The 17897-nt window shown below is 47.8% G+C and overlaps 1 protein-coding gene across 1 annotated transcript in view; it reads left to right on the top strand.

The window, feature by feature from the left end:
• LOC114646950 (F-box only protein 2-like) overlaps positions 1–17897 on the top strand; it is a 54976-nt gene that overhangs the window by 24251 nt on the left and 12828 nt on the right. The window contains exons 2-3 of the mRNA XM_028795381.2: positions 11253–11562; positions 15883–15991. Coding sequence (XP_028651214.1) covers positions 11298–11562; positions 15883–15991 — 374 coding nt within the window. The 5' untranslated portion in view covers positions 11253–11297. The remainder of the gene's footprint in view (positions 1–11252; positions 11563–15882; positions 15992–17897) is intronic.

Here is a 17897-nt window from a genome sequence, read left to right as displayed (position 1 = left end):
AATGTTTGTGTCAAGACTGAGGATGAGCAGCAGAGTTTTTGTCTTCACTTTTACCCCTATGGGTGGGGAGCTCCCTTTCTAAATCGGCTGATTCATTTGGTGGGCCTCTCTTGAGGGTTTGCCACCAGGCCAGCACACCACAATGACAAGGCTCAGATGTCTAGACCATGTAAAGGATGTCAGAGTTTGCTCAGCCCTTTGTTTTATATAACGCCTGTGCTACAAGGCCAATCCAGCCCACCATTGATATGGACCCCCAAGTACGTGTAGTGGTACATAACCTCGACATCCACTCCTTGAATGGTGACCAGGGGCCTCATGTGTAACGCCGTGCGTAGAACTCGCACTATAACATGGCGTAAGCACAAAAGCGAGAATGTGTGTACGCACAGAAAAATCCAGATGCAGGAATCTGTGCGTATGCAAACTTTCACTTTCTACCACTACATAAATCCCAATCAGCGTGAAAAGTCCATGGCTGATCAGTTGGATCAAACAAAGTCAGAGTGCTGGGCACTTCGGCCCACTGGCTGTCTGCCCGCCCCCCTCCTGGTCATTGGACAGTAGTGGATCTTCAGATCTGTTGATTGTATCTGAGCTGGGCAGGAGGACGGCTTGGCACAGCAAGACACGAAGACGCCAGGCTCCATTAGAGTGACATTCATTCTAATGGCTCACAAACAGAAGCTGATTCCACTCTCTGTGTCTGCAGTGGTCCGGGTGGTCTTTCACAAGAGGACTCGTATAGCACAGCCTCTCAACATATGGGCCTCTGGGCTGTAGTCATTCGGTGACAAAGCACACACTTAGTGACCAACTGACTAGATGGCAGGCCTTAAGTCCTCAGAGACCTCCTCACCTGCTCATCAGTCCTGGGCTGGTCAGAGCTGGACCGGTTACTGGCCATACAAGCTGGGCTGGTAGGAAGGAAATCGAGTTGAGGGGGTGTGGGGCGACTGACCGGTGGGACGGAAAGTCTTTTATGAAATGTAGGGTTCAATGAAGGGGAAGCTGATGAGTCCGTGAGGGCACAAGTATCAAAGTCAAGGTGGTGGCAGTGTGCTGAATGTGGGGGACCGCTTCACAGGGTGCTGTACATGTGACCAAATAAACCTACCAGGGGGTCTGCTCATTCAAAGTGCGACCCCCCTAATGGCTGTGGCATTGATGTGTAAGGTGCTAACTCTGTGAGCAATGGGACACAGGCCAAGCCACGTAGCTGAATTTACTGAAGGTGGCGCCAGAGAGTGGCCAGCTGGTGCACGTTAATCAGCAGAGGCAAGAAGAAAGTTCATTACATGTTACACCAATGATGCTGTTAATCGATTATATAGCGCCTTTTGTATCCATCTGTCACTCATGAGGGCAGTGGATGTGTGTGGCATGATGATTAGAACATGCAGATAGACATTTCACTGAGTCATGTACGCGCTACACTAAGGACCCTGTAAGTTATATAGTGCCTTTCATGTCTGCCTGTCATAAATAAAGGTTACTCTAAGGACTCCATAAGTTATGTAGCACCTGTCATATCTGGTTATTATTAATGAGTGTCACACCATATAAATTATATAGCACCTTTGATGTCTGTCATTAGTGAAGGTTGCGCTAATGATTCCATAAGTTATATAGCGCATTTCACATGCATCTATCATTAATGAGGGGCACACTAATGACTCTATAAATTATATAGTTCCTTTCATATCCATCTGTCATTAATATGTGATACACTACTGTAATGACCATATAAGTTATATAGCGCCTTTCATGCCTGCCTGTCAAAAATGAATGTTACTCTAAGGACCCCATAAGTTATATAGCACATTTCATATGCATCTATCATTAATGAGGGGCACACTAATGACTATATAAATTAAATAGTTCCTTTCATGTCTGTCATTAATGAGTGTTACACCAATGACCCCATAAGTTATATAGCGCCTTTCATGTCTGCCTGTCATAAATGAAGGTTACAGTAAGGACCCCATAAGTTATGTAGCATCTGTCATATCTGTTTGTCATTAATGAGTGTTACACTAATGGCCCCATAAGTTATATAGCGCCTTTCATGTCTGTCTCTCTGCAGCACTGGAGTGTGGCGTGTTGATTTTCAAATTCAAACAGACATTTCTTTGGACTCTGTACGTGTGGCACTATTAGCCTATAAGTTATCATCTAGCACCTTTCCTGCCTGCCTATCACTAATCATGGTGCCGGAGAGTGGCAGGGTGGTGCATGTTGATCAGCACAAGCATGAAGGAGTTTCCTTGAGCTCTGTACACTACTGACTGTATATTTTGTATTATATGGTGCCTTTCATATCCTCCTGTCACTTAGGAGGGTTCCAGAGAGTGGCAGTGTGGTGGATGTTGATGTGCACACACAAGCAGTGATTTCAGTGGACATGTGACACTAATTAGCCCTATAAATCATTTGTACTGCGTCTTTATCTGTCTATCAATAAGCCCAATGACAGGGCATGGCATGTCGATCAGGACCTGCACGTTGGAATCTCCCAGCAGCCATAGCGACCCCAGAAGCCCGTGTTCTGACATCGTCCAGATTTCGGTACAGTGACTTCATCAAGTCAGGCGAGCGCCTCCAGGTGTGCCAACACGCCAGTTCTTCTCCAGATGGCGCCTCCTCTTTAATTTTTATGAACTTTAGTCTCGGCCACCTGAGCCCAATTGAAGGTGTGCCCTTAAGCCTACGTTGCCATCTCGTCCCCCCAACGAGTTTGACTTGTGCCAGTTAAACCACCTCAGGTGGTGATGCCAACATGCACTCGTAGATCAGCTGAGATCGGTGTGCGTCCTGCACAGCTGTCATCTGTTTGTCGCCGTCAGCCTTTGATCAGAAATGGAGACCCCGCCTCCGTGAAGCACGTCACCTTCGTTCTGTTAGCCTTTGTTCTGTGAAAAGTTTGACGGCCGTGAAGGTGAATCGGCGAGGAGTTGCGACGGGATTGTTCAAGTGAAAGGCTCATGAAAAATGGATGAAGGATCAGAGCACATTAAGAAGGCGTACTCGGGCAAAGTCCTGAATTATTTACCAGTTGCCTTTCTGGATCCGTTAACGAACACGGCTAAACGATGGACCGCCGAATGGGCGTGAAATATGTATGAGGCACTCGTAACGGAGCGTAAACAAGGCGGTTTATAAATCACGCATGCCACTGTGCCATCCTACAGGTATCTGAACACAGCATGTGACAACTGATCATATGGGGTTCAGCAGTGACCCCTGGTCACTCACGGGGTCCAGGTTGGCATGTGAAGTGGAGGTGGCACAAAGCCATAACATGGCAAGAGAGCTGGATGGTCTGTGGTGTTCTGGGTGACCTCAAACCTACATGGGAGGGCCGCACTACCAGCCTTTGTTATTGTATGTGGGGGGCCTTTTCATGCAAACTCCCTGCCCTGCGATTATTTGAATTCTATTTCTTCTTTTTGTTAGTTTTTATGTTTTCTTTAATTCTGCACATTTTGTGAAGGTTTACTTTCTTTGTATTTTGTGTTGTTGTCCTTTGTTCCTTTAGCTGTGTGGGTGCCACGCTGATGTCACTGCTGAAGGACCTCTCACGGTCCAGTGGGTGGGGTCACGATGATGTCACTGCTGAAAGACCACCCTCAGCTTAAGAGGTGGGGCCATCATGATGATATTGCTGAAGGACCTCCCACAGTCAAGTGGGTGGGCCATAATAATAATAATAATAATTCATTACATTTATATAGCGCTTTTCTCAGTACTCAAAGCGCTATCCACACAGGGAGGAACCGGGAAGCGAACCCACAATCTTCCACAGTCTCCTTACTGCAAAGCAGCAGCACTACCACTGCGCCACCTGTGAGGACACTAATGATGTCACTGCCTAAAGATCACCCTCAGCTCAAGTGGGTGGGCCATGATGATGCCACTGCTGAAAGACCACCTGCAGCTCAAGTTGGAGGGGACATCATGATATCACTGCTGAAGGACCTCCTACAGTTAAGTGGGTGGGTCATGATGATGTCATTGCTGCAGGGCCATCCTCCCTTTGATAAGCAGGTCCATTTTGGAGAGTGTATTTCTATCCAGAGTTTTGTCCTCCTAGATATTTGACTTCTGTTTTTTTGTTTTTTCAGATTTCGTGTTGGCATTGCGACGGGTAGCCGTTTAAGTCAAATTCGTTTTTTCTCCATTAAATATCTTGGTGTTGGACGTGTCTCCCTTTTTCTGTAGGACATTTAAGATGTGATCTGAACTGTGAAAGCCCCTTTAGGCCTGTGCAGCTTGCAGCTTGCCTGTGGTAGTTGGGGGGCTGACTGCCAGGGGTAAGGCCCTAACTGGGCAGCTTGGTGATTCTCCTGTCCATTTTGCCCATTGAAGGCCTCACTCGGTAATAGTGACGGGAGGTGACATCAGTGATTTTGGATGTAAACCTTTCTTGTGTTTTGCTCCTGGTGACTTTGCCTTTAGGGTTGTTGGCAGTTGGGTTCGGAGTTTTGCTCACCAAACTTTTCCTGACATTTTTCATAAACTTGCGCCTCTTCTCTGTTTTTTTGGCAGAATAGAAATCCTAGATATTCTAGGATCAATGGATTAATAGGATTGAAGAGGTTTTAACATTTTGATTGATTTATTTCTTTTTTTAAGTTTATTTTTTTTGTGTTGAAGCTCCGTCAGATTTAGAAGTCAACTGATTTGGTTAAAATGAGGGCATCATAGCAGGTGTGACATGCGTCCCCTTGTCATTCCTTGTCACCTAATTGAGTCGAGATGTGAATCCCATCAAAGACGTCCCCCTGTCCCCTTCCCTCCTCAGTCACGTCTCTCTTTTTCGGTTTCAGTGAATTCCTGCTAAGGGGCTCAGTGTCGTACCCCACAGGCGGCCTGCAGTTCCACCAGCTGCCAGCAGAGGCTGCTGTGTTCATTTCAGGGTCTCCTCCAGTAGGGAATGCAGTGCAAGGTGTGGACTTGTTGCCATGGCGACCAGAAGCTGTCATCATTGGAGAGACGCGCACTCGACTCACACGGAGCGGCTCATGGGGGGGCACGATGCCACTTAACTCGCCGTCGCCGGCTGAACAGACGGGCTGATGAATGAGATGCCGGCCAGTTAGGGGCTGTCAGCCGTTTTCCTTCTCGATTCATTAAAGCCACTCCACGGTAAACTGTTCAAGACAACCCGGCTGCAAATGGCTGCTTCTTCTTTTAAGTTTCCAGGCGTGGACCTGCCGCCGTCGACGGGGTTTCTGTTCCCCCCGTTTTGAGTGGCAGGCTGCTGAAGGTTAAATGCGTCCCGACCAGAGGAACGGCAGGGAGAGTCCTGAATGTCTGGATAGTCGAGACGAGCAAACGGCACACGGCAGCCGTTGGACTCTTTAGGACCCCTTTGACTTAAACGCTTTGATGGCTCTTCAGAGTTGGCACTTTTATCATGCGATGAGACTCTGGTGTGCCCCACAACTGCTGTTTTACAATTGGTGGTCTCTTATCTCATGTGGTGGAGCTCAGAGGTGAAGGCGCTATATGAAACACCTTTGAGGGGCTGTGTGGAGACCCCTGTGTGCCGGCATGTAGTATGAATGATTATGAGACCTCCTTTGTATCACTTTGGAAAATAACTAAGGAACAAAGAAAGACCCCAGCATGCCTGAAGTAACGTGGAGCTGTCTGTGCACATCTTGTGGGGGTCCAGCTTCAGGTGTCCCCTAAGGGTGCTTTCTATACTAAACCTTTATAAGAGAAGCTTTTCACACTTCCCATGATGCCCTCCTCTGACCAACAGGGAGCAACCATGGGATGACCCTCAGCCCAGAATGAAACCAGTAAAGGCAGATAGTAGAACCAGTGCATACAAGTCAGGGGAGGTGACACTCAACAAAATGATTACAAAATCAAAATGGATCACTCCCCTGAAATTCTGTCCAATGCTAACAACATCTGTGAAACCCCCTCACTTGTGTAAAGACCACCATTTGGTACGTGTTAGTAAAAAAAAAACAAAAAAAAAAACCTCCCCAAGACCACCGTATAGCAACACTTGAGTTAGTAGCCCCCCATTTAGAAAATTGAGGTTTTCAGGATTCAAACAACACCGGAACTGCAGGTGACTGGATAGCAGCACTGAGCTGGTGGCACATGAAAGCTTCACTGTGGGGCACCACCTAAGAAACAATTCTGGACCTCAAGTGCACCACAATGGATGCCCACCTTAACACAAAAGGCCATCTGGCCATTTCCAGGCATTTCACAATTTCAAGAACTGCTGCACGTCGCGTCATCACAAAGTACAAGATTGAAAGAGAGGAAGGAAAAATGTGTTTAGATGGATAGATAGACATACACCGTGGATGCCAGATGGGCTGGATGGGCATCCTGACCAGAAGTTGGGGATGGTTCCTTACCTGGAGGGGAGGCTCCTAACAAGCAAATAGGCATCCCGGCTGGGGAGAAGAAAGGGATCAGACCTGGTAGAAAGAATCAGAAGGGATGGATGGATGTCCCCCAGCACGCTAGACGGAAGACGGATTCAGTCTGGCACAGCAGTCCTGCTGGGATCACTGAGTGCCACAAGAGGGCGCTAAAGGAAGACAAGCTCCCTGTTATAATGGACTTTCATGTGACCCAGAAGTGTTTCCAACAGGCAGTGGCCCTGGCACCGGAAAGTACACCCGAGTTCTTAAAAAAAGGGTCCGCAATCCCTTACCCAGGCGATTCAGAGCTGGGAGGATGTGGAGCAAAACTCCACTGAAGGAGGACAAAATCTGTGTTTGTGTAACAGGGAAGGCATTGGGGTGAATAAGGACCACCCTTTACTTGAACCTGGGACTCTTGGTGTGTTTGTGTTAGGAGTTTAGGCCGTTGACACCCTAGTTTACCTTTACAACACACACACACACACCAGAAAGACAAAATAGAAGAAAATTTAAAAAAGAAAGGAATCTATTAGATAGATAGATAAAAGGCTCTATCTATCTATCTATCTATCTATCTATCTATCTATCTATCTATCTATCTATCTATCTATCTATCTATCTATCTATCTATCTATCTATCTATCTATCTATCTATCATATAGTGCCTTTCACATCTGTCTGTCTGTCTGTCTGTTTCTGAAGGTGTGTATTTCATGTTTTTACAACAGCACCACCTGCTGGCAGAGGAGGGCGTATCCCCCCAGATATCACCGCTCTTTCCGTGATCTCTGAAGGTGCATTGGCCGTGTCGGTGGTCTCCAGCCATCCAGCTCGCCCCCCTTGTTTGGGCCGCTGGTCAATTTTGTTCCTTTGCTGCTCGTCTTCTCTTCGCTGGCGGTTTATTAATATCGTGTCTTTCTTCTCTGCCAGCACAAACGGTGAATTCCCATCCAGCCCAGGGGTTTTGTTCGTCTCTCCAGCACATCCGCCTCTTTGCTTTTTCAAATTCCTTAAATATGAAGTTTTTCTTTTTTTTTCCTTTTTTCTTCTGCCCTGGGCGCTCCACGTATTGATTCTTTTGTGAATTCTGGCTCCCCGTATTTATCTCATTCATTTGCTCGTTGCTGTTCATTGTTGTGCATCTCTGTGGACTTTTAAATAGTAATTTTTGCCTTATTTATTTATTTATTTTTCTTAGTCATGCCATCAGAAGTTTGGACTCGCCCACTAATGTCGATGTTTGCATATCACAATTGTTTTGTTTTCCTAGTGTTTTCGATGGCACTTTGATCAGTTTGTTTGAAACGCTGAACATTTCTGTGTGATTCCAAACTTTAGGCAGGCAGAGGAAACACAAAGTGAGCCAGAAACTCGAATCAAAACCACAAACCGCACCCCAGTAAATCGTAGTGAATCGAAGCTGGGCATTCTAGAACGCTCCAAATGTCACACAGACACACACGGAGAATTGTGAATTTCCCCTTGGGATTAATAAAGTGTCTGTCTGTCTATCTATCTATCTAAAGAGAGGATTTTATTGGAAAATCCACAAACTCGGATGACAGCAAATCTGAGGTGCTGACCTTTGTAGCGTCTGTAAATATGGGACCAAAGAAACGTTATAGAAAAGGAGGGTTTGGGGGTACCAGCTGGTTACCCCGTTTAATGGCAGAGTGAAAAACGAGGATGCTAGAAAAGAAAAGCCGTGCTGAGGATCGCCGAGAGCTCCTGGCCGCCCCAGTCACTGGTCCAAACTGAGTGGCGCTCCGTTCGTTGTTTACATATCGGTGTCCCAGAAGGGGCGGGGCTTCAGGGTGGCAAGAGAGGGTCCGAAATCCTCCACTGCGTGACCCCCAGCTCTGCAGGCAGCACAGGAGAGGTGGTTCGTGACAGCGCCCCCTCACTACTCGGTGTGGTACTGCCGCCTTCCTGGGAGCCTTTAAGATTTCCCTAAAACACACGTGCAGGAGATGTGACACCAGTGGCATCGCATGTGTGACTTCTGGGGTCGCGCACCAATAGGAACAGAGGTTGTATTGTGACAATGGTGATTCAAAAAAAATTAATAAATGGGGACACCGATGATCCATCTTACCAACCGAAGGTTGTAAACCAGATATGGACGCAGGGCGCTGGGCACATCGAGGCGCACACACATTGCCACACTGCAGCGCATCACACGACGTAAACTGGATATGGACGCAGGGCGCAGGGCTGAACTTGCTGTGCTCCACTCTGCCAGCGGTCGGTGTCAGCGAAGGCAACGGAATCACATCTCCACAAAACGAGACCGCTTTACTACAGATATGCGTATGTAATTAAATGACATGTCCACAGACGCACCCACCCTCCATGATATGTCATCCGTCCAGATATCGGACGGAACAAAAACTGATTGCCATTCTTGGCTATCCGATTCACTGGTGAATCGCCGGCTTACTAATGTCAAATAACTGAAAACAGTTTCTGAAATAAAACTTAAAGGAGAAATTGGATTCAAATAAATCATAACGGGGAATAACAATTAATAAAGGAACTTGATACCCACCTTCAAAAACATGGCAAACCTTCAGATATCATCACAGCACCTCTCCAAATCCTTGTCATGGGGGCCAAACCCTGACAGACCTGAGTGGGATGCCAGTCCTTCAGAGGACCCCTCACACAATTGTATGTTGAGGAACAATAAAGAACATTAAAGAATGAGGGGGGACTCCAAGTGATGATGTAATACGTGACAAAGTAGGGATGTGAGACCTCCAAAATGACTGACAAAGGACGTTCTCAGAAAGAGGCTGTCCCCACACTGCCACCTGCAGGCTGCGGCCTACACAGGCCGTACAATGGGAAGCTCTCTCTTAAAGTTGAAAATATAACAAACGGGGAGAGAAACCTGTCAAAGATCTGGCTTGTGACCAAAAAGGAGAATCTTTATAAGAATAATTCATGTATCAAAAAGAGAAAAATATATGAAAGAATTGTCTGAAAATGGCAGTGCACAGTAGACGAGTCCCTTGGCACATTCAGGCAAACAGAAATCAAGAATACAAGAAACCAAAACCAAGAATCCTCCTCATGGTGAACCTTATAAGGGGAGGAGGAGGGACCAGGAGCTGTGATGTCAGAGTGGCCCCACCTCCTGGGGCTCCACCCACAAAGTACTTGGAAGGGGCAGCCCACTCAGTAAATCTGTGCATAATTAAAGAACAATAAAGAAAGGACACAAAGGCATTCAACTGAACCGGCGAATCAGCACAAGGCAGGTGGTCACCTGTCACCTGCCGGAAGTGATGTGCTTGTGGGGAGGACAGCTGGTCCAAGTAATAAAATCTTCCATGTGTGAAGGTGAAGGTCGGCTTGGGGGGGTTGGGGGGGGTCCGGTGTTTCCAGAGACCCCAGTTTAACAGGTTCCCTTGATAAGTTCTCTCCGAGGGTCTTCAGTTTGGTCGTATTCCCACTTGGTCCACCGACCCCACTCTGTCCCTGATTTCATAAGGACGTCTGCCAGTGGGCCCACAATTTAGAGTACCAGGTGGGATAAAAGGTCTTCACCCACTGCCCCCAGATTGAGCTGCACTGTGGTCATACAGCCGCCCCCACCGTCTTCTGAACTTTCTCCTCTGTTCAAGATGGCTGCAGATCTGGATGACGTTATGCAAAATCTTAGTTTGGGGATCGGACAGCAAGTGGAGGACCCCCGTGGGTGAAATGTGACAAGCCCATGGACACCTACAATACCTCATGATACGCAACATGGACAAGAGAGGGTAGGTGGGCTCCTGAGCATTCAGCCAGACCACCGCTCTTCAGACACTTGACGTCCACTCATTTGTCTGCTTGTTTGAACGTCTGTGAAGTATAAGGGGGTCCATCAAGATGCCAACTCACGTGGAGACCCCTCCATTTGTGCTCACATTGGCCTTCCTCACTGAGGTGGCCTCTCGATGTCCTTCACTGCTTCATTAATGGTTTGGTGATGATTGCGTGCCTGCTTTGTGATTTGTTGCCTTCTTTCTTATTTTTTGGCTCTTTGATTATCGAGATTACGTTTGGGATTTGTCTGTTTATCCAAACCCTTTTCTGCTTCTGTTTGTCGCTCTTCTGTTAACGATGAATCCACATTTTAATTTCATTTATAAAAACTGGGTGTTTGGACTCGTCTCTCAAGCCAGTGGTTTTTACGCTTCCTCTCCCTTGTCAGGTGTTTATGAGTATTTTTAGTATGCGGAAAACGCAAAATAACTGAGCCGACGTTGAAGATTAAATTCAAACATGGCCGCCCTGTATAGGTGGACCCCCCCGTGTGGCAGACTGGAGAACTCAAACAGTAATCAGCTGGACTCATTTACATAACACATTTAAATATATTTAAATTTCCACCAATCACCTTGTACTCCAGAAACACACCTCTGAGTCGAGTTTGAAGTGAAGCCCTCACAAGTTAAACAAATAAATCAATGATAGTCCTCGGTACTAACAGGTAAACTGCTCTCCGAGTTAAATGCTTAATGTCGTCGTCTCCATTTCTAATGTAAAATGAAGGCGGCACTTCTGAGTGTTTTGTTTCTCTTCCCTTGTGGCATTTCAAGTAGCGTTTTGAATTTTTGATGCCAAGTCCCCTTTTGGGCCTGTCTGCGTAGGCCAAAGCCTGCCTGTCTGTAGAGTTTGGGGTCAGGCTGTCTGGGGTGACAGGCCATTGAAGATTGGGGGGGGGGGGGCGGCGCCTGCTGCGTGGGTCTTACCAGCGTACACTGAGCTTTTTTTTTTCCACTATTAAATGAACCAACATGACTTTGCCACATTAGTCAAATTGAACACATGCCTTTCACTATCCGCCATTTTATTTTGCAGGTCAGCCTTGGCTCTGGAGGAAACCAGAAACATCCAGAGACATCCATGCACCTGCTTCACCTGCCCGACGAGGTGCTGCGTTTGATCTTCAGCCATGTGCCCGCCTCCGCCCTGCTCACAAGATGCCAGTACGTCTGCAAGCGGTGGCACGACATTCTGAGCAGCCAGGCATTTTGGAAATTCAAGTATATGGAAGACTGGCCACACTTTGGGTCCCATAAAATGGCCATCTCAACAGTCTGCAACTGGAAGAAGATTTGTCTTAAGGATCCCTTCAGGAGGAACCTCATCAAAAATCCCTGTGGAGAAGGTAAAGCTGACTCAGTCAAGGAAGTGAATGATGAAAGTGGACTGTAGCTTGGCCCTCAGTCCACCCTGGGATGAGTTTGTCTGTTACGTCTAAGGCACGTTTGATGTTCTGCCCACTTAGACCATCCTTTATGACTATGATGGGCCAGCCTTGTACCCCTTAGTCTGCCCTTTATATCTTGGATGGGCCAGACCTCCATCCTCAGTCTGCCCTTCATATCCAAGAAGAGTTGATGCTCTACCACCATTTACATCGGAGTTATGCTGTTTCTTCACCCCTTAGACCACTCTTTAAATCTGCAATGAGACGGATCTCCACCCCTGTAAGCCCTTAACATCTGAGGTAGGCTGGTTCTCTGCCCAAAGTCAACCTTTCTTGTCTGGTATGGGCTGACCCTCTACACCCCCCCCCCCCCCCCTCGGCCCACCAGTTCATTGTCCTCATTATAGTTGACCCTTTACCCCTGTGAATGTGAGACCTCCCCCCCAGTGTGCCCTTTTATATCTGAGTTGGACTGTCGCGTCACCCCATTAGCCTTCTCTTTACGTCTGTTACTGTCACATCTGGGATGGACTGGGGCTCCGCCCATACACTGTGTTTTACATCTGATATGGACTGTTGCTCCTCCCTCTAGACCGCCCTTTTTGGCTCTGATTGGTTAGTTCTCTGCCCTCCAGTTCACCCTCAGCACCTGCGATGAGTCAGACGTCCACCCCTTAGTGTGCCCTTTACAATCTGGGATGGGCTGAGGCTCCGCCCACTGTCTGTGTTTTACATCTGACATAGACTGTTGCTCCTCCCTCTAGACTGGCCTTTTTAAGCCTGATTGGTTGGTTTTCTGCCCTCCAGTTCAGTCAGACGCCTGCCCTTTACAATCTGGGATGGGCTGAGGCTCCGCCCACACACTCTGTGTTTTACATCGAACATAGACTGTTGCTCCTCCCTCTAGACCACCATTTTTAGCTCTGATTGGTTAGTTCTCTGTCCTCCAGTTCACCCTCAGTAACGGCGATGAGTCAGACGTCCACCCCTTTGTGTGCCCTTTATATCTGGGAAGGGGCTGAGGCTCCGCCCACTGTCTGTGTTTTACATCTGACATGGACTGTTGCTCCTCCCTCTAGACCGCCCTTTTTAACTCTGATTGGTTGGTTCTCTGCCCTCACTAGACGTCCACCCCTTAGCCTGCCCTTTATATCTGGGGTGGGCTGGGGAGCTGCCCACACTCTACCTTTAACATGCCACCTTTCTGGCCAGTCTTTAGCTCTGAGATCTGGTGGACCTCTTTGTTCTGACCCAAGGCTACTTAATGGAAGTTTTAAGGACAGGGAGGTGTGGTCAGTCAAAACTCAGGCTGAGGGCAAAATTCTGAGGATTCAAAGCAACTGGTTCACCAAACTCAAAACACTCCTCCAAAGTCAAAGTACACCTGAAACTTTTCCACAAGTCCACCATGTTGGACACTTTAGACTGTGCAGTGCTGGCTAATCAATCATCAAGACAAGAAAATCATGTGATGTGCCACTGAGTCATAGCAACGGGTGACACAAGCTGGAGGTGACCACAGAAAGTCAAAAGGGTGCCTTGGAAAAAGAAATCAACACATAATGTTAAAATAGAAATACGTGATGTTAACAATAAATCAGGATTACCTGCTGATGTTAACAAACCTTGGAAATCATTGATTTAGAGCAGAAACGATGAAAAGTAATCAGCAAATCGCGATGCCCTCTACGTCTGGGATGGCGTGAGGCTCCACCCCTTTCTGTTGTCACTTTGCCCACCCCAGTCTGCTCTTTATGTCTGTCATGGGCTTCAGCTCCACTCCTTACATCTGTGATGAGTTGTTGCTCCGCCTCCTAGCCTGCCCATCACACCTGGGATGGATTTAAGCTCCACCCACAGTCTACCCTTTACACTGGGAATGAAGTGAGGCTCCTCCCCCTTTTTCCACTCCTTAACTCTGGGATGAGGTGTTGTCCCGCCCCTAGCCTGTATGTGGGCGGGTCATAAGTGCCCTTATCCAATGGGACTCCTAGAGTTACGCCTGTGGCTCAGAGTTGTTTGGTTTTTGTTTTTTTAATTCACATATAATGTTTCATGTTATGTTATTAATTCTGTGCTTGGTGTTGTTTCGTCCTCATATTTATATAATATGCTTTTTATTATGTCTTGTCATGGCTGGCACCCCAGTGAGTTTTTAATCTTCGTCATTGTCCGAAGGTGGGTTGTGTTTTATGAATCATTCTTCCGTTTTTGAATGTTGGGTTGCATTTCTGGCTTTTTGATTTTAGGTGCCATCTCCGTTTTCCGCGTTTCAATTTGTTTGCTTTCAGTTTTTGAGTTTTTTTATTTTTTTTTATCAAAACCTGTTTTTGCTCCTTCATCGTTAAAGAAATTCTTACAGAACATCTATCCATCCATCCATTATCCAACGCACTATATCCTAACTACAGGGTCACGGGGGTCTGCTGGAGCCAATCCCAGCCAACACAGGGCGCAAGGCAGGAAACAAACCCCGGGCAGGGCGCCAGCCCACCACATACAGAACATTCAAGTACTTAGTTTTGCTGGCCGGCAAGTTTCTTTCTTTGTTTTCCTTTCTGCCCTTTTGGATGTTGTGGACATTTAAAGTCCGTGTTTTGAACCTGAGGTCATTTTAGGCCGGGGTAGGCCGCAGAAGCCTGCCTGCGCTTGGGTTGAGGCCCATCTTTAGGCCCTGGGGGACTCTTTGTAGCCCCTTCTCACTATTTTAGGTGCTTATTGGCTTATCTGTGTGGTGCCCATTTTGGTTACCAGGCTGCCATGCCGTCTTGACAAAGTCAGATGGGACATGCAATGTAACGTGACCAGAGGATCAGTCATAGTCAAAAAATCGACGACCTAAATCAGATGTGATTGTCACCGTCATCTGACGTGGCAATGCAGAGGGTCTCATTGGCAAACTCAGGTGGCCTAGGAAGGCGCAGGTGACCTTTATGCAGACGCACTGATGACATCACCCACCGTATACGTGCAGCTGATTGTGCCTGGCAGTGCAAAATAAACAAAGATGACTTTGCATGAAGACGTGACAGTAATGCCAATGCCTTTATGTCGTCTTCTTCCAATACACTTTTGAATAACAAAAACAAAATCTCCACAAACAAACCCTAGGAATAAAACTAAAGCCGAGTCGGCTCCGAACAGACAGAATCCTTAACATTTTCTGCCACCCCGGACTCAACACGCCCTTAAATAATTCATTTTGAATTTTAAGAAATCACCGAGTGAGGTTGGACCACAGACACGAACCTCAGTGTGACATTTGGTACGACCTGAAGCCCACCATACAGGCACTGGCCCCCCTTGCCTGTGTGTTTTTACAGAGAGGCCTGTTACACGGTGGACTCCCCTTGAGTTTCAAGGTCAGGCAGTTCTCCTCACCAGTCAGAGACGTGTGGCATTTTGATTGGTGCATTCCAGTAATGTGTCCCTGGACACTTCCCTCCCAGAGCTGTCCAGATTAATACCCACATGTGGATGGGTGCCACCTTTCGAATGTCTGAATCATAAACTGACACCTCGGCGGGCAGCACCAGCGTCTCTCTGCTACCCGCTCTCGATGATATTGAAGAATTCTGACCGGATGTCTGTGCCCCTCACTCTGCAGAGCCTTGACGTGACTGAGCCACCAGGCAGATGTTCTTCTACTGTACTTAAGGCTCAGGTGGCATTTCATTTTGATTGGCAGCACATGCAAGTCAGGGTGTCACAGCATACAGGACCCTCTAAACCCATAAGTGGGTCTCTCCTCATTTCACACTGCTGCCCCCCTTACTGGACAGGACAATTAACTGTAAGCTACTAACTCATTAGGCTGTGAGGCCCTCTAGTGGTGAAGCCATCGGGTTTTAAACTTCTGAGCCAACAAGGAACCCCTCATGTGTTTATTAGTTGGCAGCGTGCCCCCCCCCAGTGCCCAAAGCATTGACTTGTAGTTGGTTGTTGTTCTCACTAATGATGAGTGGTGACCCGTGTCATGTCAAGAAGGACCCCCTGATGACCCTACAAACATATTAATCTGGCCAGGTGTTTCTTTCTGTCCATCATCTGCCGGCAGCCCCCAGAAGTCCCCCAAAATGTCAAATGCCACGTGGCACTGGGGTACTTTCTCCCTTCTTGCCTTGTCAGATTCGTTTTATCATCATTTTTTTTACATGGCACAGGACGTCCTTATTATGTCTAATGGACAGTTTTCCACCAAGCCGGGGTCTTCAGGTTTTTGTGCAGCTCATCAGTGCTGACCACCGTGTGTTTGATTCTGTTTCGTTGTTCCTTCAGATTCCTGGAACAGCTGGAGGGTACACAATGGAGGAGACGGCTGGTCATTCATCAGATTCACATCAGAGGACCTGCCGCATGTCTGCTCCGCGTTTGGGTCATCATTTCAGTAAGGACCCCCTCTTTGATTTTACTGGGTTTTAAATTGGTAATAGAGGGGCATTGTGCCCAGGTGCTTGTTTGGGTCTCGTGCTTTATGACTCCACACAGAACTCCACAACAGGCTTTACCTCCATGGTGCCAATGCACCCTAGAGACCATGTGGTGGGCCTGAGACCCCCCCCCCCCAAGTGAGAGTGGGCTGCACAAACAAAAGAAGCCAAGGGGCAGGGGGGATTCTTAATGATAAGGAGTTTATTTTAGCAAAATTAACTAAAGCGGGCACAGCAGTAGACCAAAACTAAACCCAAGCCAAGTCCGTCACCCAGTAACAAAAACCAGTAAGGAGAGAAGCTCCACCATCAGGATGAGTCTCTGAGCAACTGACACCTTGGCACTTCATTGGCACCTCCAGGCTGTGAGCTTCATGGAGTCAATGGGGGCTCTGAGTGAGGGGTCTGAGGGTCTGGGCTTGCGAGTGTCCTGATAAAAACCAACATGACCTCTTGGGCACAGCAGTGTGTCTGTCTGAGTGTCCACCTCGTCGAGGGGCTTACTGACCTCAGCAGTGACATTCATGTGACTCTGGTGACTCTTCCTATGAAGTCAGGAGATGGATTGGGAGACCGTGGGGGGTCATGAGGTCACTGGAAAGGGGGAGGTGTGGCGCTCGGCAGAAGGGCGAATGTCCAAGTCTTTAGAGTCCTGGTGCCCCCTGTTTGTGAGACAGTGACCTGAGATGAAGACTGGAATCCTTCATGTGTGTCTCTTCGGAGGGTCCTTGGGGGCTGCTGGTTTGATTTTGTGTTGCTCATGGGGTCCCAAATGAGCCACTTGACCCGCATTGTGAGGGAGCTTCAGTTACTGCACTACAGCCATGTGACGCCATTACCTGAGGCCGATCCAGCTCATTGTTGAGGACCTGAGCAGCTGGACCAGGCTAAGTGGATGCCCATGTAACACCTGGCAGTGGCAGATAGATGGTGTGAACACACACACATCCCAGGCTGCAGTGGGGTTTTGAAAGTCACTCTGATGTGCATTGATTGGAGTCCAAGAGTGAACTAACTATGATGGAAGGTGACAGGTCCAAAAGTGATGTCATCGGAGTCCAGAACCAGAAACGACCTCATTCTTGGGGGTGGAGCCAAAGTGACGTCATCCTTGGGCCCGGAAGTGGTGTTGTTAGGGTTGAATTTCCCATATTTGGTCTGCAGAAACCAAACAGAGGAAAGTTTAGTGCACTCTGCCACCCCTTGGCCTGGCGCGGAATTATCTTCATTTGGTGCATTCAGCTTCCTCCCATGAGCATGTGTGTCACAATTGTCATTTCTGGAGGGTGGGACTGGACCGCGTGTCTGCCTTTCGAGCTGTTTTGTCATGTGGTGGGTGCGGTGACACTCTGTACCAGTGCAGCCAACCTGACCTGACCTGACCTGATCTGACCTGGCTTTGTCAGGGTGGGCCCACCTCCTTAGGTTCAACATACGGTAACCGAAGAACATCCTAATCAACAGATTATGTGTGGCATGTAAGAATACCGCTATATAGCGCCCGACCCGAGATAGATTGGACACAAAAGGCACATGTAAAATTAAATAAACTTATTTTTTTTCTGGAGGGCATGTCTTCCCATGAACCCCCAGCCACAACACAGTCCCACAAGCACTTAATATACACAGCACACTCTCTTCTTCGTCCTCCACCACTCCTCACCAAGCTTTGTCCTCCTCCCATGCGATTGGCAGTTTGTTCTCTCTGCACCACCAGACCAAGTCCTCCATGACCTTCCAGCACTCTCACTCTCCTCCATTATTAATGCAGCCTATGATGGGCGAGTCATCTGAACATTTCTGCAGATGGCACACGTTGGCATCATGCTGGAAATCTGTTGCGTGGAGTGTGAAGAGGAAGGG

The sequence above is a fragment of the Erpetoichthys calabaricus genome, chromosome 1, assembly GCF_900747795.2.
Source record: "Erpetoichthys calabaricus chromosome 1, fErpCal1.3, whole genome shotgun sequence".
Taxonomy (NCBI): domain Eukaryota; kingdom Metazoa; phylum Chordata; class Cladistia; order Polypteriformes; family Polypteridae; genus Erpetoichthys; species Erpetoichthys calabaricus.
The sequence above is the reverse complement of the archived record's forward strand: the minus strand, read 5'-3'. Positions and strand labels throughout refer to the sequence as shown.